Raw genomic sequence first — 20,312 nt, 5'->3', positions numbered from 1 at the left:
GCGGCACGGGCAGCGATTTGCCCGTGTCGCGCAACAGATGGGGGCGGATACCCATACTAGCGATATCGGGACCGATATCGCAGTGTGTAAAGCCCGCTTTAGACCTTTCCTCGCCCCTGCGCATTACAGTACTTTGCTCTTTCCTCAGCAGGGCAGATCAAAGTGTGCATGTGCGGGAGCGCAATGGAGGCCTCTGTGTGAATGACGTAGGACGCCTCATCCACACGTAGCTGGGAAGGAGGACGGCGACTCCACAAGATGGAGGAGGCGGCTGATCGAGAGCAGCAAGACACATCGGACCAGACCCACTAGGTGAGTATAATAAAAAAAAATTTACGGTATACAGAGGGGCCTGGGCTCTTATATACGGTATTCTACAATGCTGTGTATAAGGGCTCACTGGTGGTGGCTGCAGCTTATAGGGAAAAAATCTGGTAACAGGTTCCATTTAAGTTCCAGATCTCTGTTAAAACCCCTCCCCATCCTTCATGAGATCTCCAATACTGAAAGAAAATAGATCATATACTTTCAGGTACTGTGCAGCTGCAAAATGGAAGGAAAAAATGTAATGAATATTATTTTGACTGTTGCTCACCTTTGCTTTTAGGAGTAAACATTAAAAGAAAATAATCTGATTATGATTTTCATTCTGCAGTTGAAATTCATAGCAGTTTTACATTTCAAGAAAAGTCTATTTAATTATATCCCGTTTAATGGGATTTAGGTAGATGTAGGTAAATCACTCTGTAGCAACATTGAAAAAAGTTATCACAGTGTTCCTAATTTATAGCTTATAGCCAATTCAGAGCTCTACATGAACCAGTGCTCCAATTCATTAAGGAATATTTGTATTGATGGAAGTATAATCCACAAGGTTGTCATAAATATAATCCTAATGAATAATGAGACTAAATCTGTTGAAATTCGAATTGGCCAGCTATATCAAGATTATTTATTTATTTTTTTTAAAAATATTTGATTCTCAGCGAATTAATATGCTGTGAAATACAACTAAGCCCACAACTGCTTGTAAACACACTTTATCGCAAATATATTCTAAAGTGACCTCAACATACATGGGTACACTGATAGTACTTGTTCTTCACTGCTATGCCGTCACACAATACTTGTAATGCTTATTCAGAATTTGAATTATTTCTCTCCCCATTTCTATACTGTGCTCTTCTCTCACTGTCCAGATTCACTACAAAGCAGCTGCTGCATTCCCTGCCTCTGCTTTTGTACAGGCTACAATAGTTCCATCCGACTGGCTGTGCGGTTGTAGTTGCAAGGAATTATGTAGAAACCTGAGGGGTTGCGCCTGAGGTTATGTGAAACTTATGCTTTGTATAAAATGGCAAAGGGCATTTTTTGGGATATTCGCACAAATCAGTTCTCTAGTTATTTGAATTTGCCAAGTGCAGCAAATTTAATAAAATTTTACACAAATTCAATTTGCTCATCTCTACACATGAATGTAATCAGTAAACAGAGGTATACCAGACCAAAAGTGAGGATACACTTACCTCTGTGGCAGTGCTCTGATTGGCCCCATTTTCAAGCAAATATTTCACAACTTCAAGATGGTTCTCTTGGGCAGCCATGTACAGAGGGGTAAATCCATTCTGTAAATGAAAGCGAATGTAACATTATCTTAGTCTTTCTTTACCTACGATTTTCATAACAAAATCCATTATTATCTAACATTTTAAAATGTAGAAAACTTTATTTGCACAGGTCAAAATGGAATTTAGACACGAACAAACATGTAAACAGTTGTAAGTCGGTTACATGAGGAAATACAGGTACTAAGTGTCCAGATGTTTATACTTAGGATCCAACGGACATAAAAAGATAGAATCTGGATGAACAGGTAAAATTAAGTAGAAGAGTTATAACACAAAACATTTGTATCCTAATATCAGACCAAATACCGTATTTTTCGGACTATAAGACACACTTTTTTTTTCCCCCAAATCTTGTCCAGTCCAAATCCTCATCAAATTTTGCTCAAAGATGTACAATTGTTCTTTCTCTATTTTTTTTGTAAAACTAAACCAAAAAAAAAACATGAAACATTGAGGGAGTAGTATGAAGATATTTAGAAAAAGGAATTCTACAAATTAAATTTCTCCATTACCAATCTGAGTAACCATAGCATGTTTGAGTCTTAGGTAGTTAAAGACGTGAAGTATAAAGGGATCATTCAATTTGGAGGTCTGCAAAAGCATTAGGGCTCACACGAGCATATAATATGGCTGAGGGCTATCTGTTTTATCAGATAGCACTTGCTCCAGTACTATACTGTGGGGCAATGCAGACCAGTGCTTTTTTCTCATGGCAAAAAACAAAAAAACCCCCAAAAAAACACAATGCTCCGAGTGCATCCGTAATATTGGATGACAAGCACCCATACAAGTCTATGGGTGCATGGAAAGTATTGGACTGCACTTGGATGTCATCCGAGTGTAATTTGATATACACAAGTAATGGAGAAGATGGAAAAAAAATTCTGTTTTCTTCGTAGCTGTGCTCTGATCAGAGTTTGAGCCGATTGTCATTATGTATAATCTTTCTTTATTAGAAAAACGTGAAATACAGAAAAATAAGGAAAAAAAGGGTTAAATCTTGCAGAAAAATTTTGCAATAATAGTCCTATTCCAAAAGAGTATAACTAAACAAATCATATAAGAATATTTTTTTTCTTTCTTTTCTTTGAAAAAATTGTAAGGTAAACATGTAGCGTGCGATGCTTTATGCAGTTTTAACTTCACCGCTCCTTCCATCCTCCCCCCCCCAATTCCATTATTTGATCAACGCTAGCATTCTCTCTCCATGAGAGGCACGACATTGTTCCAGTGAGGAAAAGAGGAAGAATCGACAACATTAACCTAGCATAGAGATCCCATATATTGAGCTTGAAAAATGAGGGGTAACATCCCCAACCATAGTGCAAGGCGTCTTACACACACAGAGATAAATCTTTGGAAGATCTGTGGTTGCAGTGAAATCATGGACATATTGTTCCATTTGTACACGGCCACAAACCTGCCACTGATTGTCCACAATTTCACTGCAACCACAGATCTGCCGCAGATTTATCTCTGTGTGTGACAGGGCCTTTAGAGTGTAAATAATAGATAGCCAAGAGGAGAAAAGAAATGAGTAGCAGAGAAGAAACAGCGGAGGTTGAGGGGAGGGAAGGTCAGAGGGGGAAGGAGGCCGTGATGATCCCAGGTGTGGCAGTCTAAAATTACCAAACTCCGCTCATAGTTCCTAGCGGCTCAAGGACCAAACAGTTCTCGAAACGCTTCAGTATCTTTGATAAGGATCCAGGGCTGCCAAATTTTTAAGAATCTCTCGCTGTCCCCTGTTGTCTCTGCGGACAGGTCATCCATATAAAATATGGAGGCAAATTCCTGTTGGCATTGTTGCATGGATGGAGACATCATTGTCCGCCAGTGCCTAGGAACCACCGAACAGGCCGCTATTAAACAAAATCTAAGCAGGTCTCCCTTTTGTGTTTTAATAGAGCCGGGCAACATGGACAGCAACGAGGTCTGTGGTGGGGGTGTCACTGTTTCTCCGGTAATTTTGGTTTATGTTTGAAACACCTCCAACCAGAAGGGTTTAATCAGCGAACAATCCCACCAAGTGTGTAACATCGTCCCAGGGGCCCTCCCACATCGCCAACACAACTCGGACACAGAAGGATAGATCTTATGTAGCTTCCCTGGAAATTGGTACCATCTGGATAAAATTTTGTAGTTCTTTTCTTTTGCATAACCAGCTGTGGACATCTTATGGGTAAACAAGTAAGCTTTCTGTTTATCCTCCTCAGTAAAAGTAGTACCCAGTTCCATCTCCCAGTTAGAAAAAATAAATCTCCCAGTGTTGAAAAATAAATGATGGTCCAACTAAAACGCAAACCGGATAGAATAGCACGCCGCTGCAAGATGCTGTGGTAGGCATGCTGGTTCTGTATGCCTTCAATTTTGAATAAATCCCCAACAGTGTCACCAGCAAAGCACCCCCACATCATCACACCTCCTCCTCCATGCTTCACAGTGGGAACCAGCCATGTAGAGTCCATCCGTTCACCTTTTCTACAAAGACACGGTGGTTGGATCCAAAGATCTCAAATTTGGACTCATCAGACCAAAGCACAGATTTCCACTGGTCTAATGTCCATTCCTTGTGTTCTTTAGCCCAAACAAGTCTCTTCTGCTTGTTGCCTGTCCTTAGCAGTGGTTTCCTAGCAGCTATTTTACCATGAAGGCCTGCTGCACAAAGTCTCCTCTTAACAGTTGTTCTAGAGATGAGAAGGTGTGTCCAAACCTTTGGTCTGTACTGTATATTTTACTTGAAACAAATGAGTGTAATTGTCTATACTCAATCCATGACAGCAAGCACTTGGGACCCAAACCCTGCATGTCTCCGAAAGATATAATACCATTTCCTTTTAACGCGTGATATATCCTAAAGTCATCATCCACCTCCCAGCGCAGAAAGGTGGAGCGTGTGAATCCCGGGGCAAATTCTGGGTTGGAAACATATCGGGATAAGCAGAAGGGGAGGACCAGTCAAGGAGTCCTTTTGCCTCACCCGAACCCATACATTTAGCATGGCCTTAGGTAGCTTCACCCCCTCACGTGACTCCAGCCATGACAGATACCTCGTAGGCACTGGCGCTCCCACCTGCTCCAACACGACCCATTTTTTGTGATTAGCCGAAAACTGCCAGTCAAGCATGCGCACCAATAGAGCAGCCTGATGGTATCTACGAAGATCTGGTAATCCAGCAGCTCCCCTATTAATGGGTCTGGTTAAGGTCTGATATCTTACTATTCTCTGGTGGTCACAATGTGACTATAAAATAACGAGGGACAGGGACTCCAATACTGTCCGTCATGCTAGGGGACCCTAGGCTATCCCTAACTTCTGGAATAGCCCTGATGGTGGAGATGCCAAAGCTCTGTGCCTTACTGAGCAGAACTAGTCTGTCCCTTCCCCCATGCATGGAAGGGGCAGGAGTGAGATGGTAACACAGATAAAGAGAGAGAGAGAGAGAGAGAAACCAAAACTCAGACACTGCAAACTCACAGGAACAAACAGTATGAGACTTAGGGGAGCTTTACACGTTGCGACATCGCTACTGATATATCGTCGGGGTCACGTCGTTAGTGACCCACATCCGGCGCCAGTAGCGACATCGCAACGTGTAAACCCTAGGTGTGACGATGAACGAGCACAGAAGCGTACAATATCGCTGATCTGTGTATCGTTGTTCATTTCCATAATGTCGGTTCGACCGCAGGTACGATGTTGTTTGTCGTTCCTGCAGCTCCACACATTGCTGGGTGTAAACTCGCAGGAACGACAAACATCTCCTTACCTGTGTCCCGCCGGCAATGCGGAAGGGAGAAGATGGGCGGGATGTTATGTCCCGCTCATCTCCGCACCTCCACTTCTTTTGGCCGGCCGATTAGTGACGTCGCGGTGACGCCGGACGCACCTCCCCCTTGAAGGAGAGATTGTTCGGCAGTCACAACGACATCGCCGAGCAGGTATGTGCGTGTGAAGCTGCCGCAGCGATAATGTTCGCTACGGCAGCAATCACCACATATCACATGTGCGACGGGGGCGGGTGCTATCGCGCTGGACATCGTTAGCAATCGATAGCGATGTCACAACATGTAAAGCCCGCCTAAGGAGAAAAGCAAGAGAAGGAAAAGGACAACAAGGGTTAACACCACAATCACTCACAGCAATAAAGTACAACAACCACCAGTAAATTTGGATCACAGCATCTCACCTGACCAGTATAGAAATTATAGCTGGCATTAAAGGAAGGGTCAAGCCAGCATATATAGGAGAGGCGCGAATATGACCGGATCCCACACACGATGTGATCAAAGGAGACTAACAAGCAGCACAGCAGAGATTAACTCTTCCTAGCCTGCCTATGAACTACCAATCTGAGGGTCGACACCTGAATCTGCCTGCGCTGATCACAGACATCAGAAAAGTTAGTAGGCAGAGTGCCAGAATCTGTAGTCTTCACAGATCCTGACACTAACATGACAGTCAATCGGTGATGTTGGTAAAATCCTCTAAGTGTACCACTCTATGTGTACCACTGCCCTGGATCGGAAGACTGCCACACTTCCGGTCATGCACACTACATGCAACACATACACCCAACTTCTGAGTAGGTTGACTTTAAGTAGTGGAAGGCACTAAATTTCCTGCTTTCACCAGTCTAATTCCCATGAAGGCATTAGTAGTTCTAAAGTTTTTTCTACAAAACCAAAAAGGAAGCAGCCAACCGTGCTCCAAACTAGGAGACCTAACAATTGGGTTATTTCATTCAGCTACATACTGTATTAGGTTAATCTCCTAAGAAGGTAGGTTCATTTTTTATTTTTGAACTTTATTTCTTGAATTTTAATAGGCTGTTTTATAGATGTGATACTTAATGTGATAGTCAATCTAAATCAACAACCATGGAAGCTTAGGCACATTTACTAAGCTTCTGTAGATGTAATAATCATCAATAAATAAGTTTGCGTCTGTGCCAGTAGTCTTTGGGTCATCTTGGATTGGCCCTATGATTGCAGAAAGATATGCCGTGTAGTTCTCTGATCTGTTCTGTGAGTATGATAAGCAGTTTTGGAATATTGCAGGCTCTAGTGTCAAATATCTTTTAAATACCGAAGGACACGTGTCCAACTACAAAGTGTCTCAAAAATCTTTATTCAAGCCTTGCCAGCGCTGGTTTTCTCATCAAGCACCTGCCTTGTAGGCCACAGAAACATGATCCTCCATAGACAGTGTGACTCACACTCTGTTCTACCATTTAAAAGGTAAATAATCTTGCAGCAATTTAAAAAAATAAATATTTTTATGTTTCCAGGATCAGATTTGTTGTCAGCAATATCACTGTTATATATACATTTTATATTATAAAATATAGACGTTAATCTATAAAATAGGATGCCATCTGCACTAAATTCTCTTATTAAACATGAATGATTTTTAGTAAATGTTGGATTCTGATTAATGCTAGTCTCCAATCCAGGGTTGTGCCTGTCTGTGAAGATTTTTTAAGATATTCTTTACCTTCCTTGAGTTTCATAATTCGCTTCAACTTGTCAAACTATATACTCTATAAAGCAAGGCTGTAGAGTTGGGAAGCCAAACCTCCGACTTTGACTCCTCAATTTCCCTGATTCCGACTCGGACTCCATGACTCCAACTCTTTCTGCAAAGTCAAAAGTTTACATACATTTCATTAGTATTTGGTACCATTGCCCTTAAATTGACTTCGGTGAAACATTTTGCTTATCCTTCCACAAGCTCCTCACAATAGTTGGTAGGAATTTGGGCCTATTCCGCCTGACAGAACAGGTGTAACTGAGTCATGTTTGTAGGTTGTCTTGCTTGCACCTGCCTTTTTAGCTTTGCACATACATTTTCAATAGGATTGAGATCAGGGTTATGTGATGGCCACTCCAAAACATTGACTTTGTTATCCTTAAGCCACTTTGTAACCAGTTTGGCAGTATGCTTTGGGTCATTATCCATTTGGAAGACCCATTTCCACCCAAGCTTTAAGTTCCTGGCTGATGTCTTGAAATGTTGCTTCAATATTGCCACAATCTTTTTTCCTCATGATGCCATCTATTTTGTGAAGTGCACCAATCCTTCCTGCAGCAAAACAACCCCTGAACATGATGCTGCCACCCCCCATGTTTCACAGTTGAGATAGTGTTCTGGGCCTTCAAAGCTTCTCCCTTTTTCCTCCAAATGTACGATGGTCATTATGGCCAAACAGTTCCATTTTAGTTTTGTCAGACCACAGGACATGTCTCCAAAAATTAAGGTATTTGTTCCTGTGTGCATTTGCAAACAGTAATCTGGCTTTTTTATGTTTCTTTTGGAGTAATGGCTTCTTCCTGGCAGAGTGGCCTTTCAGCCCATGTTGATACAGTACTCGTTTCACTTCTGCCAGCATCTTCACAAGGTCTTTTGCGTTAGGTCTTTGGTTGATATGTAAAAGTCTGACCACAGCACGTTCATTTCTGGTACACAGAACCAGTCTCCTTCCTGAGTGGTATGATGTCTGGACGTTTCCATCTTGTTTGTACTTGCGCATAATTGTTTGTACAGATGAACGAGGCACCTTCAGGTATCTGGAAAGTTCACCCAAGGATGAACCAGACTTGTGCAAGTCCATAATTATGTTCCTAAAATCTTGGCTGATTTCTTTTGACTTTCCCATGATGCTACACAAAGAAGCAGAATGTTTCAGGTGTGCATTAAAATACATCTACAGGTGTGTCTCTAATTGACTCAGATGTTGCCAGTAAACCTATCAGAAGCTTCAAAAGGCATGACATCATCATATGGGCTGTCCCATATTGTTTAAAGGCATAGTATTCTTAGTGCATATAAACTTTTGATTTTGCAGAAAGTAATAAAAATGTCTTAAAACATTATGTCTCATTATTCTGTCATTTGGCAAATATAAATAATATTGGTTCCTAATTTGCCTAAAACGGGTAAGGTTTATTCTGATTTCATGTCAGATAGTGAGAAAAAAACATGTATATGTGTCTTTTTAGATAAAGGATACTTTTGTCATTCTTGGGACATAGTATTTCAATTGATTTTTCTGCCTAACACGGTACCACAATATTACCTTGTATTGCACATTGTAGATAATGGATGGAAACTTCTGACTTCAACTGTACATGACTCATGTTTGTGATAAATTTACTGTAGTAGAATGCTAACAGCACTACTTACATCATGTAGCTGAAGTGCAGCACAGATTCATCTCAACTAAAAGCCTAGATCCTTTGATCTGCAATAGAGCAGACATTTATAGGACATTTCATAACTTTCCAAAATTATTATGAAAAAAATAGTCATAACACACTGCATTGAACCGCTTTTCCCAATTTATTATATATTTTAGGAGTCAGAGCCGGTCAATTTTATACCGACTCCAACTCCACCAAAATGGATATCAACTCTGACTCCACGACTCAAACTCCGACTCCACAGTCATGCTATAAAGAGATAATAGCAGTATAATACTGTCATATAAATTGCTCAGATAATACGCAATGCAAAAATAATATTCCCTAAAATAAAATCTGTCACCAGATACTTTGACAGTAGCACAATGTAGAGGCAGTGACCCCGATTCCAGCGATGTGTCATTTACTGGACAGCTTAGTATAATTTTGATAAAATCACGGTTTTATCAGCAGGAGGTTATCACTAGAAGACTAGTAAACTTACTACCATCAATTTCTCCACAATCATGGGCTATGTACAATCCTGCACCCATCACGAATTCACAACGTTCTGTGTATGCTGTGAATAGGAGGAAAAAAAAGCTGTCAATAAGTGGTGTGTGGGGTTATACAAAGTTCAGCAGTAAGACAATCTGTATAAGTGATCTTTAGAGATGAGCAAGGATCAGAGTTCGGTGTTCATACTGAACACAGCTCTACAAAAAAAAAACAAAAAAACAAACAAAAAAGAACCAGAGTTTGAGTAAGGAGTTCAGGTGCTTTACATATGAACACCACTCCCGCGAGCATCGGTGTGCCGTTTGCAGTGCTTAAATCGCTCTCACTGGGGGAGTAACAACAGCATGGTTGGATGTAGTGTACACCCAAAAAAATGTTTAAAAAACCCCGCCCTTGGATGTGATGTTTATTTTGCTGGCTGCATGTGGGCGGAGACCCGAACTGCCCAATTAGTGACTTCAACTGGGGTTCAAGTCGTCTGGGTCTTAAACCAAATTTTATCTAAAGTCCGTCTGCACCCGCCGAACTGAACTGCCACGGATCTGCTTATCTCTAGTGATTTTATAAAAAAAAAAAATACAACATGCAGTCAAGTAAGGGACAAATCGATGGAATCAAGGTCTTTCCCTCTCCCCATGCTGATCTTAGATGAAGTAGTGAAAACCTGGTGACAGATTCCATTTAAGGAGCCCACAGATTTGCCACATACGATTACCTAATCAAGCTATTTAAAACTGATGACATTTTATGTACTAGTACATCATGTAGCTCTCTTTAATTAAAGGGAACCTGTCAGGTGCAATATGCACCCAGAACCACGAGCAGTTCTGGGTGCATATTGCTAATCCCTGCCTAACTGTCCCTGTCTAGTAGCATAGATAAAGAGATCTTTAGAAAAAGTATTTCTATAGATCTTTTATCCTATGCTAATGAGCGCAAGGACTAGTCTCAAGGGTGATATATCCCTCGACTAGTTTGCCGTCTTAGCATGTTAGCACACCCACAGGGGCGTGCTAACATGCTATTCAATGCAGGGTCACGAGCGATGCTGCACGTACCTGTGTTTGCTGTAACCGCGCTTCTGATTGCCGGGAACTTCCGGTCATGCGCAGTATGAAGCCGGATGTATGCATCCCAGTTTCAGAGAGGTCTACTGCGCATGGCTGGAAGTGCCCCACACAGAGAACACAGGTACATGCGGCACCGCTTGTGACGCTGCATTGAATAGCTTGTTAGTACGCTAATGTGGGTGTACTAGCATGCTAAGAGGGCGGACTAGTCGGGGATATAACACCCTAGGGCAGGGGTGGGCAATTAATTTTCCCATGGGGCCGCATGAGAAATCGGGATTGGTTTAGAGGGCCGGACTAATATAATTACCTCAGTTCTACCCAATATACTACATCACTACACCCCCTCCATATACTACACCTGTAATAAACTACACCACTACACCCCTATATACTACACCTGTAATAAACTACACCTGTAATATAGTACACCCCCATATAGTACACCTGTAATATACTACATCACTACATCCCTATATACTACACCTGTAATATAGTACACCCCCATATAGTACACCTGTAATATACTACATCACTACATCCCTATATACTACACCTGTAATATAGTACACCCCCATATAGTACACCTGTAATATACTACATCACTACATCCCTATATACTACACCTGTAATATACTACACCTCCATATAGCACACCTGTAATATACTACACCTCCATATAGTACACCTGTAATATACTACACCTCCATATAGTACACCTGTAATATACTACATCACTATACCCCCATATACTACACCACTATATACACCTCCATATAGTACACCTGTAATATACTACACCTCCATATAGCACACCTGTAATATACTACACCACCATATAGTACACCTATAATATACTACACCACCATATAGTACACCTATAATATACTACACCACCATATAGTACACCTATAATATACTACACCACCATATAGTACACCTGTAATATACTACATCACTATACCCCCATATACTACACCACTATATACAACACCTCCATATAGCACACCTGTAATATACTACATCACTATACCCCAAATACTACACCACTATATACACCGCCATATAGTACACCTGTAATATACTACACCTCCATATAGCACACCTGTGATATAGTATACCTCCATATAGCACACCTGTAATATACTACACCTCCATATAGTACACCTGTAATATACTACACCTCCATATAGCACTCCTGTAATATACTACACCTTCATATAGTACACCTGTAATATACTACACCTCCATATAGCACACCTGTAATATACTACACCTGTAATATACTACACCTCCATATAGCACACCTGTAATATACTACACCTCCATATAGTACACCTGTAATATACTACACCTCCATATAGCACACCTGAAATATACTACACCTCCATATAGTACACCTGTAATATACTACACCTCCATATAGTACACCTGTAATATACTACATCACTATACCCCCATATACTACACCACTATATACACCTCCATATAGTATACCTGAAATATACTACACCTCCATATAGTACACCTGTAATATACTACACCTCCATATAGCACACCTGTAATATACTACACCTCCATATAGTACACCTGTAATATACTACACCTCCATATAGCACACCTGTAATATACTACACCTCCATATAGTACACTTGTAATATACTACACCTCCATATAGTACACTTGTAATATACTACTCCCCCATATATCACACACCCTGCTCTCCAATATCACACACACTACACCCCCATATGTCACATACCCTGCTCTCCATACAGCCTGCACCCCCATATCACACACACTACACCCCCATATCTCACATACCCTGCTCCCCATACAACCTGCACTCCCATATCTCACATACCCTGCTCCCCATACAACCTGCACTCCCATATATCACAAACCCTGCTCCCCATACAGCCTGCACCCCCCAGATCACACACTACACCCCGATATGTCACACCCCATGCCCACACATCTCACCCTGCCTGTACCCCAACTTACCCCTCTCAAACACTCTGCACCCGTTCACATCCTTCTGTCAGTCTGAAGCCCTCATATGCCACTCACCCTGTAGCCCCCTTCCCCCTCTCATGTCCCCTCTTTTCTTTTTACCAGTCATCATGTGTCCAAATCTCTTTTAGGATTCAGTATCTTTGCTTTCTGCCCGGCCTCCTGTGTCTCCTCCCACACAGTCACATGGGCGTGACATCATCGCAGGTCCTGCAGGATGGCTTATTCCGTCTGCTGTGCAGGAGGCACTCCTGCTCTGCTGCAGCTCAGACATGGCTGGTGGCCTCTCCAGGTCAGGGGCCCCTCTGCTGACACTGGGCTCCCCTGACTCACAGGCCGGCCCCCTGACAGTCGCATTGTCGGCCACTACACTGCGGCACTTATTAATAGGGGCCCGGCAGCCGGCTCTGCAGAGCGGCTCCCGGGCCCCTATAACCCTGCTGGCCCGATCGCAGTGGTGACCTCTGCGACCGCGGGCGTTACGCCCCTGACCCCATTTACTACACCACTATATATACAACACCATATACTACACCTGTAAAACTACACCACTACACCCCCAGTATTAGTCACCAGTCCCGCCCTCCCCCATTGTCCCCTCCTCAGCTTATTAGTCACTACTTACCTCTCCCTTGTTATCGTCCCCGTCCTCAGGCACCCTCCGTACAGGCCCCCCGCTGAGCTGGCTCCTCTTATACGGGCCCTGGCTGTGCTGATGCTGTTCTGCGGCCCCCGCCGCTGCTTCTCTCCGTGAAGGCCCCCACTGTGCTGCTCCTTCTGCCGGGTGGGAACTTTTGAAATGACACACGCAGCACAGTACTGATAACATCAGAGCGCGCGTGTGTGTCACTGACAATTAGTGCCGGCAGGGAACAGAGCAGAGACTCCTGCGTTCCGCTGCCTGCACTTACTGTGCGGACCTGCAGGATTTCTCCCTGAAAGACAGGCGGGCCGGTCACAGAGTAGGCGGGCCGGATGTGGCCCGCGGGCCGCCCTTTGCCCAGGTCTGCCCTAGGGACTAGTCCCCGTGCTCATTAGCATAAAATAAAAGATCTTTAGAAATTCTTTTTTTAAAGATCTCTTTATCTATGCTAGTGTATACAAGGACAGTTAGGCAGGGAATAGCAATATACACCCAGAACTGCTCCTGGCTCTGAGTTCATATTGCACCTGACAGGTTCCCTTTATGATGCAGCTTCCCCATTGTACTAATGTATCATGTACATTAGCGTCCTCAATTGGCTTTAAATTATATATATATAATTTCTGGTAACTTTTCAGAATAAGCTGTCCTTACTTGTGCATGAGGATTTAGATCCTGAATTTTTTCACTAGTTTTCTCCTCTATAGAATTTATCTCTGATTTTCAGTTCTCTCTTAACTTATGGGTGGAAGTAGTGCCATGAAGTATCCCATATACCATACACTGTGTACAGAATCTTTAGGCAATTTCTATTTTTGATGATTGGAGATGAGTGAGCCCAAACTAGTATCCTGGTAGTTGAACTGGAACACAGTGAGGTCACTCAGTTCAATGAGGTCACCTAAGGTCAGGTTACTTGCGATCACAAGTGGAGGACCATGGAAACCTCCAGCTGTGACGGCAAATAACTTGAGTGACATCACCACCGATCACTGTGGCTCTGTCTCTGCCTAAAGCTCACAGAAGGCGTCAAGTTCTATGCCCCAGTGCAGTCACATTAGATGCAGCAGAGTTGGAATCGTTGTGTGACCTCGTGCAGATTAAGTCAGACCTAGGTGTTTTGGGGGTTGATAAAGTAAATAAAATAAAGTAAAAAAGATGTGTTTTTTGTATTTTATTTCAAATAAAAGATTTTTATAGTGTTTGTGGTTATTTCTTTTCACTTACAGATTAGTAATGGGGGGGTCTCATAGATGCCTTCCATTACTTATCTAGGGTTTAGTGGCAGCAGTGAGCTGTCATTAACCTCTTATTACCTCGATTGCCACAGCCCCAGGGCAATTGGATGAGCTGGGCAAATTTCTGGGATTGTTGCATCTAATGGATACGAAGATCCTGGGAGGCTACAGGTTGCTATTTTTAGGCTGGTGGGGCCCAATAACCATGGGCCTTCCCAGCCTGAGAATACCAGCTCCTAGCTGTTGGCTTTATCATGGCTGGGTATCAAAATTGGAGGGTAACGCACACAGTTTTTTAAAATTATTTATCTATTTTTAAAAATGCAGCATGCGGTTCCTCTAATTTTGATATAAAACCAAGATAAATACATGGCTGGGGGCTTCAGTCTGTAGCTGTATGCTTTATCTGTGCTGGCATCATAATATGGGAGGACCCTATGCCAATTTTTTATTGATTTCTTTTTACAGCAATAGAGATGCGCACACAGTGCCTCTGATTGATTGCAGTCAGACACGCTGCCACACAGGGTGGGGAACGTCTATACGGCAACCAATCAGAGACGTGAAGACTGCCGGTGGGTGGGGAAGCAGTGCATATGTATGAAGGATAATGAGCGGCCCAGGAAGTAGTGTTAGAGCCACACGGAGACTTTTTAAGTATAATGTGATTCCTCCAATTCCCCTATCTCTTCTACCACCATTTTAAAGAATACAATATTCATGGAAACAGTGGGGGAGATCATATTATAAACCATCGTCAAGTGCTAATGCACATATATTCCCCCATAGTTGGAAAAGGATCAACTCCTACATTAATGCAAACAAATGTGAAAACACATAATGGAGTGTAAAAATCCACTGAATTTATTAAATATATTAAAAAGACATACATTTAAAGAGAAAAGACTCTATATGTTGATACACGATAAGGAAAGAGGCAAGTAACAAGGAGGTAGTAAATCTCAAATTGGTGGAGACCACATGACTACACGCATTGATAATCAAGGAGGTCTGGGGAGGCAAAAGGACACTAAAGTATAAATAGAACAAGGACGTGTGGTGGCCCTTGAAGAAGGATCACGAAACGCGCGTCGGGCTCTGACCAGTGACTACCTGATCCTGTCTGGTTATCGTGAGGGCGACCGATACTTTATCCTGTGTGTCCTGCGTGTCCCTAAGGTAAATACGATTTGAAACTTTGCTAACATATTGTATGGGACGCGGATCGGTGACAGTATGGGAGATTAGCCCCCACTTTACTAGTGGGATATTATTGGAGTTTGGTCTGTGGGAGGTGAACTTATGAACGTCCTTGTTCTATTTGTACTTTAGTGTCCTTTTGCCTCCCCAGACCTCCTTGATTATCAATACGTGTAGTCATGTCGTCTCCACCAATTGAGATTTACTACCTCCTTGTTACTTGCCTCTTTCCTTATCGTGTATCAACATATAGAGTCTTTTCTCTTTAAATGTATGTCTTTTTAATATATTTAATAAATTCAGTGGATTTTTACACTCCATTATGTGTTTTAACATTTGCTTGCACCATTTTAAAGAACTAGATTCTGGTCCCTATAGACGTATATGGGGAGCAGCATCAATTCCAGCCCCAAACTGTTTTTTTTTTTAACCCTGTTGGACCTGCCGATCCTGGGTATCTGAGTCCGCCCATCACTAATCATCATCCATTTGTATAAGCCATTCTCTTTTCAACTACAGAATTTTTACAAATGGTGTTATGTTTGCATTAAGAATTTATTGAAATGTCATTGAATCCATTCTTTTCTCTACCTGTGAAATGTTGCCAGTGCCATTAGCTGCAACACAACCCCAAAGCATGATTAATCCATCACAATGCATAATGGTTGGTGAGATATTATTTTCCTGAATTTCTATACCATTTTTTTCTCTACACAAATCTTTGATCATGGTGACCAAAAAGTTCTATTCTAACCTTACTGGTTCACAGGACTTGTTTCCAAAATGCATCAAGGCTTCATGTTTTTTTGCATACTTCTGACTCTGAATTTAATGGTGAGGAGGCAGGAGAGATTTCTTCTGATGACTCTTCCATAAAGGAAATGTTTGTGCAGGTGTCTCTGAAAAGTAGAATAATGTACCCACAACACTGGAGTCTGTTAAATCTTCCTGAAGGTCTTTTGCAGTCAAGCTTGAGTTCTGATTTGCCTCTCTAGCAATCATACGAGCAGCTCTTGAAATTTTGCTTGGTCTTCCAGACCTTATCTTGACCTCCACTTTTCCAGTTAACTGCCATTTCTTAATTACATTTGCAACTGAGGAAAAAGCAACTTGAATACACTTTGCCATCTTCTTTTAGCCTTTTCCTGCTTTGTGGGCCTCCACCATTTTCAATTTCTGAGTGCTAGGCAGCAGAAGGACCCATGGCTGCTGCTTTTTGCCACAAGTTTAGAGGAAGCTGGGTTTTTATAAAGCTGTGAAATTTGCATCACCTGGCCTTTCCTAGCGATGATAGTGAACATGCCATAACCTGAACAGGCTAATTAAGGTCTGAAACCTTGGTCAATATTATAAGCACACAAATCTCCAAGGGTGCCCAAACTTTTGAATCAGCCATCTTCTTTTTTGTAATTTTTTCAAATGTAAAATACATTTTTTTTTTGCTTAAATGCAAATGAAATGTGTCATCTTTAACTTTATGCCTTTTAAAGATCATTATATTTTCAAGTTGATTAACTGTTCAATATACAGTAATTTTGACAAGGGCTGCCCAAACTTTTACATGCCACAGTATATTCATGATTTAGATATAGGTAATTCCATTGGGTTTGTTACTAGATATAAAGCAGTATGTTAATAGTCATCTGTATAATACTGGTGAATACACTGAATGGACAAACAAGAATATATGTAGAAAGCGATAATATACTGTGTGTAGTTCTCCCTGACAAATTCTGTAGCTATTTATGTAAAGCAAACTCGGTGTTCCCTTAGAATAAGTGTACTCAGAGAGGGAATGCAAGACGCGTGCAGCTGTGATCAAATGTACTGGCCAGACCACTCTTTTCTGCTATGCGAAGATGGAATTACCAGCCACTAAGTGCTTGGTAACCAGTACACAAACTAGTATGCAAACGATCCCTGTGACATGATGTGTACAACGCTAAAAATGTTTCACGATAATGTGACATCTAATGGATGACGTGATAGAGCAGCTGAATATGCATCAAATGATTTATTCTACGTAATTATCCCCACTGACTGCAATTTATTGTGGAACCGCTAAATAACAGAAATGCATGAACCATGGAAACTTAAAATCTTAAAGAAAAGTAAATTAGATTTTTAATTAAATACTCTGTGCAATCAGAGGTGGTCTATGGAACTGTTGGAGAAAGTCATGGACAGTAATCGGCAGTCCCATAGACAATGAATGGGGAGGAGATCTAGCATACATATTCAAGATGGAGGCTCAAATCTAGAACCACCTTTTCAGGATCCCCAGAGGACAGACTCTAAACTATCAATAAATGTTCCCCTATACCAAGGATAAAGTCTAACTTTCAATTATGGGAATACCCCTTTAAGAACAAAAAAAAACTAAAGCAGGTTTTATACATTAGGGTGTAGTCATATGGCCGCATAACACGGCAGACGATCGCATCGCAATGAAGGGCCTGTATAGCGGCTCTCCTGACCCGAGCGTGGCAACATGTATTTCTATGCAGCTCTCACGCTCAGGTCAGGAGAGCCACCGGCCAGTCCAAGCATTTTGATGTGATTGTAGTCTGCATTATACAGTCATGTGACTGCGCCCTTAGATGTACAATGGCAAGGCCTACAGACTCTACCTTGATGGCAGATGTTTGGGTGTGATAAGAATCGGGCAGCTGTATTTCATTTGCCCAATCGTTTTCTTCCTGAAGATAAGTCATCACAGAGGAATCTGACAGCAGTTCACTTCCCTCTTCTAGCTTACAGGTATTTGCACACAATACGTCTTTGTCTTGTTTTCCCATGCATTTGTCCCATGAAAAACGCAACATTTTACTGTCCCAGCAAAGTGAAGGAGATTTACAAATCTAATGCACATTTCTTATTTTCTTCTCACAGATTTGAAGCAGTTTCCAATCTGCAGTAAGTCAATTTGTTCAACGTTTTTGCAGCGTTTTTCACCCATCCATTCTAATGACTGGGGGGAAAAGAAACATCAAAAATGCACATTTTGTTCCTGCTAAGAGACATGTTTTTGATGCAGAAATGTCTGTAACTATAGGTGGATTATATTGAGCGCAGTCTGGGTTGCTGCCTGAGGCCCAGGGGTCTGGGGGAGCACATGGCCGGACTGCCCTCACTACAATATTTTGTGTGCCGTTATCGGCGGCGCATATATCCAGGCAGGAGCATTCCTGGAGCTTTGTTTCGGGCAATACAGAGGCAGCTCCTTTTGCCTCTTCTATGACGTTCCAGCAGAATGATGGCATCAGCATGCGCCGGCGATTACATCAATGTGCATGCGCTGGCGCCAGTATGTACATGCCAGCTATCACGGATTGACAGATTTCTGTGTATACTGTGTACAGGCATCAAGCAGTCAGTCAGTGGTCGGGGCACAGTTATACAGAGCTCATGATTATGGAGGACTATATGCAACAAATTTACTACTGTAGTCCTCAGCTGATAATTTTCTTTGGACAAAGCAGTGTAAACTACAGCAAGCAACCCAGTAAAGGCCGCTTTACAAGCTGCGACATCGCTCAAGCGATCTCGTTGGGGTCACGGAATATGTGACGTACATCTGGTCACTTTAGCGATGCTGTTGCGTGTGACACCTTTGAGCGATTTTGCATCGTTGCAAAAACGTGCAAAATCGCTCATCGGTGACATGGGGGTCCATTCTCAAATATCGTTACTGCAGCAGTAACGAAGTTGTTCCTCGTTCCTGCGGCAGCACACATTGGTACGTGTGACACCGCTGGAACGAGGAAGCTCTCCTTACCTGCCTCCCGCCCGCAATGCAGAAGGAAGGAGGTGTGCGGGATGTTCGTTCCGCTCATCTCCGCCCCTCCGCTTCTATTGGGCGGTGGTTCAGTGATGCAGCTGTGATGCTGAACGAACCGCCCCCTTAGAAAGGAGGCGTTTCGTCGGTCACAGCGACGTAGCAGGGCAGGTAAGTAGTGTGACGGGTCTGGGCGATGTTGTGCGCCACGGGCAGCGATTTGCCCATGTCGCACAACCGATGGGGGCGGGTACCCACGCTAGCGATATCGGTACCGATATCGCAGCGTGTAAAGTGGCCTTAAGTGACACATTGGTGGAATCAGGGTCTCTGTACAATATGCTACCCACAAATTAGGTGGCAAAAACCTGGTGACTACTTCCCTTTCAATAATTTTTACAGCAAGCTGAGACTTCAAAATTATGATATTCCATACAGGACACCAGTCTCGAACTTATATGGCCTATTTGTAAACTAGCTAAAGGATAACTGTTTGGTGAATCAACATATATGTTATAGCTTTTGATAATAAAGAAAATAACATCTGCTATAATCATGAACCTTTTTGAAGCTATAGCTACATGAATGCATGTACACGAGGACAATGTGGTTTTCTCTAGATTGAAAGTTATTAAGGATATGATATAACTTATTGATTGCCAGAGGTTTGAATGCAGACACCCTCTAAGTCCGGGGAAAAAGGAGCACTTTGGCCCCCATCTGAAAAAAGTGAAGGTCCCTGCTCCATTCACTGTCTATGACTATCAAATGTAAAAGAACACCACAGCCTGCTATCTTTGGCAGTCCCATACAGAATGAATGAAGTAGAGGTGCATGTACTCAAACTACACTGTATTCAGATGATGTTCTATAGAGCCCTGTGCTCAGGCTTAGTGGGGATCCCAATTGTCGGATCCACATCGATCAGAAAATTATCCCTTATGCTATAGTTAGTACATGATATTCAATCCTGGGAAAACCCTTTTTAATATAATCAATAAGCAAAACTGCATTGGGAGGTGTCAATTCCGTAGTAGAACAAAC

The 20,312-nt window shown here is 42.2% G+C and overlaps 1 protein-coding gene across 50 annotated transcripts in view; it reads right to left on the bottom strand.

The window, feature by feature from the left end:
* ANK2 (ankyrin 2) overlaps positions 1–20,312 on the bottom strand; it is an 812,025-nt gene that overhangs the window by 238,185 nt on the left and 553,528 nt on the right. For all 50 annotated transcript variants that reach the window (XM_075349554.1, XM_075349661.1, XM_075349525.1 and 47 more), the window contains one exon: positions 1,527–1,625. In XM_075349554.1, coding sequence (XP_075205669.1) covers positions 1,527–1,625 — 99 coding nt within the window. The remainder of the gene's footprint in view (positions 1–1,526; positions 1,626–20,312) is intronic.

This window comes from Anomaloglossus baeobatrachus, chromosome 1 (genome assembly GCF_048569485.1).
Source record: "Anomaloglossus baeobatrachus isolate aAnoBae1 chromosome 1, aAnoBae1.hap1, whole genome shotgun sequence".
NCBI classification, from domain to species: Eukaryota; Metazoa; Chordata; class Amphibia; order Anura; family Aromobatidae; genus Anomaloglossus; species Anomaloglossus baeobatrachus.
Note: the sequence above shows the minus strand (reverse complement) of the source record. Positions and strands in the feature narration are given on the sequence as shown.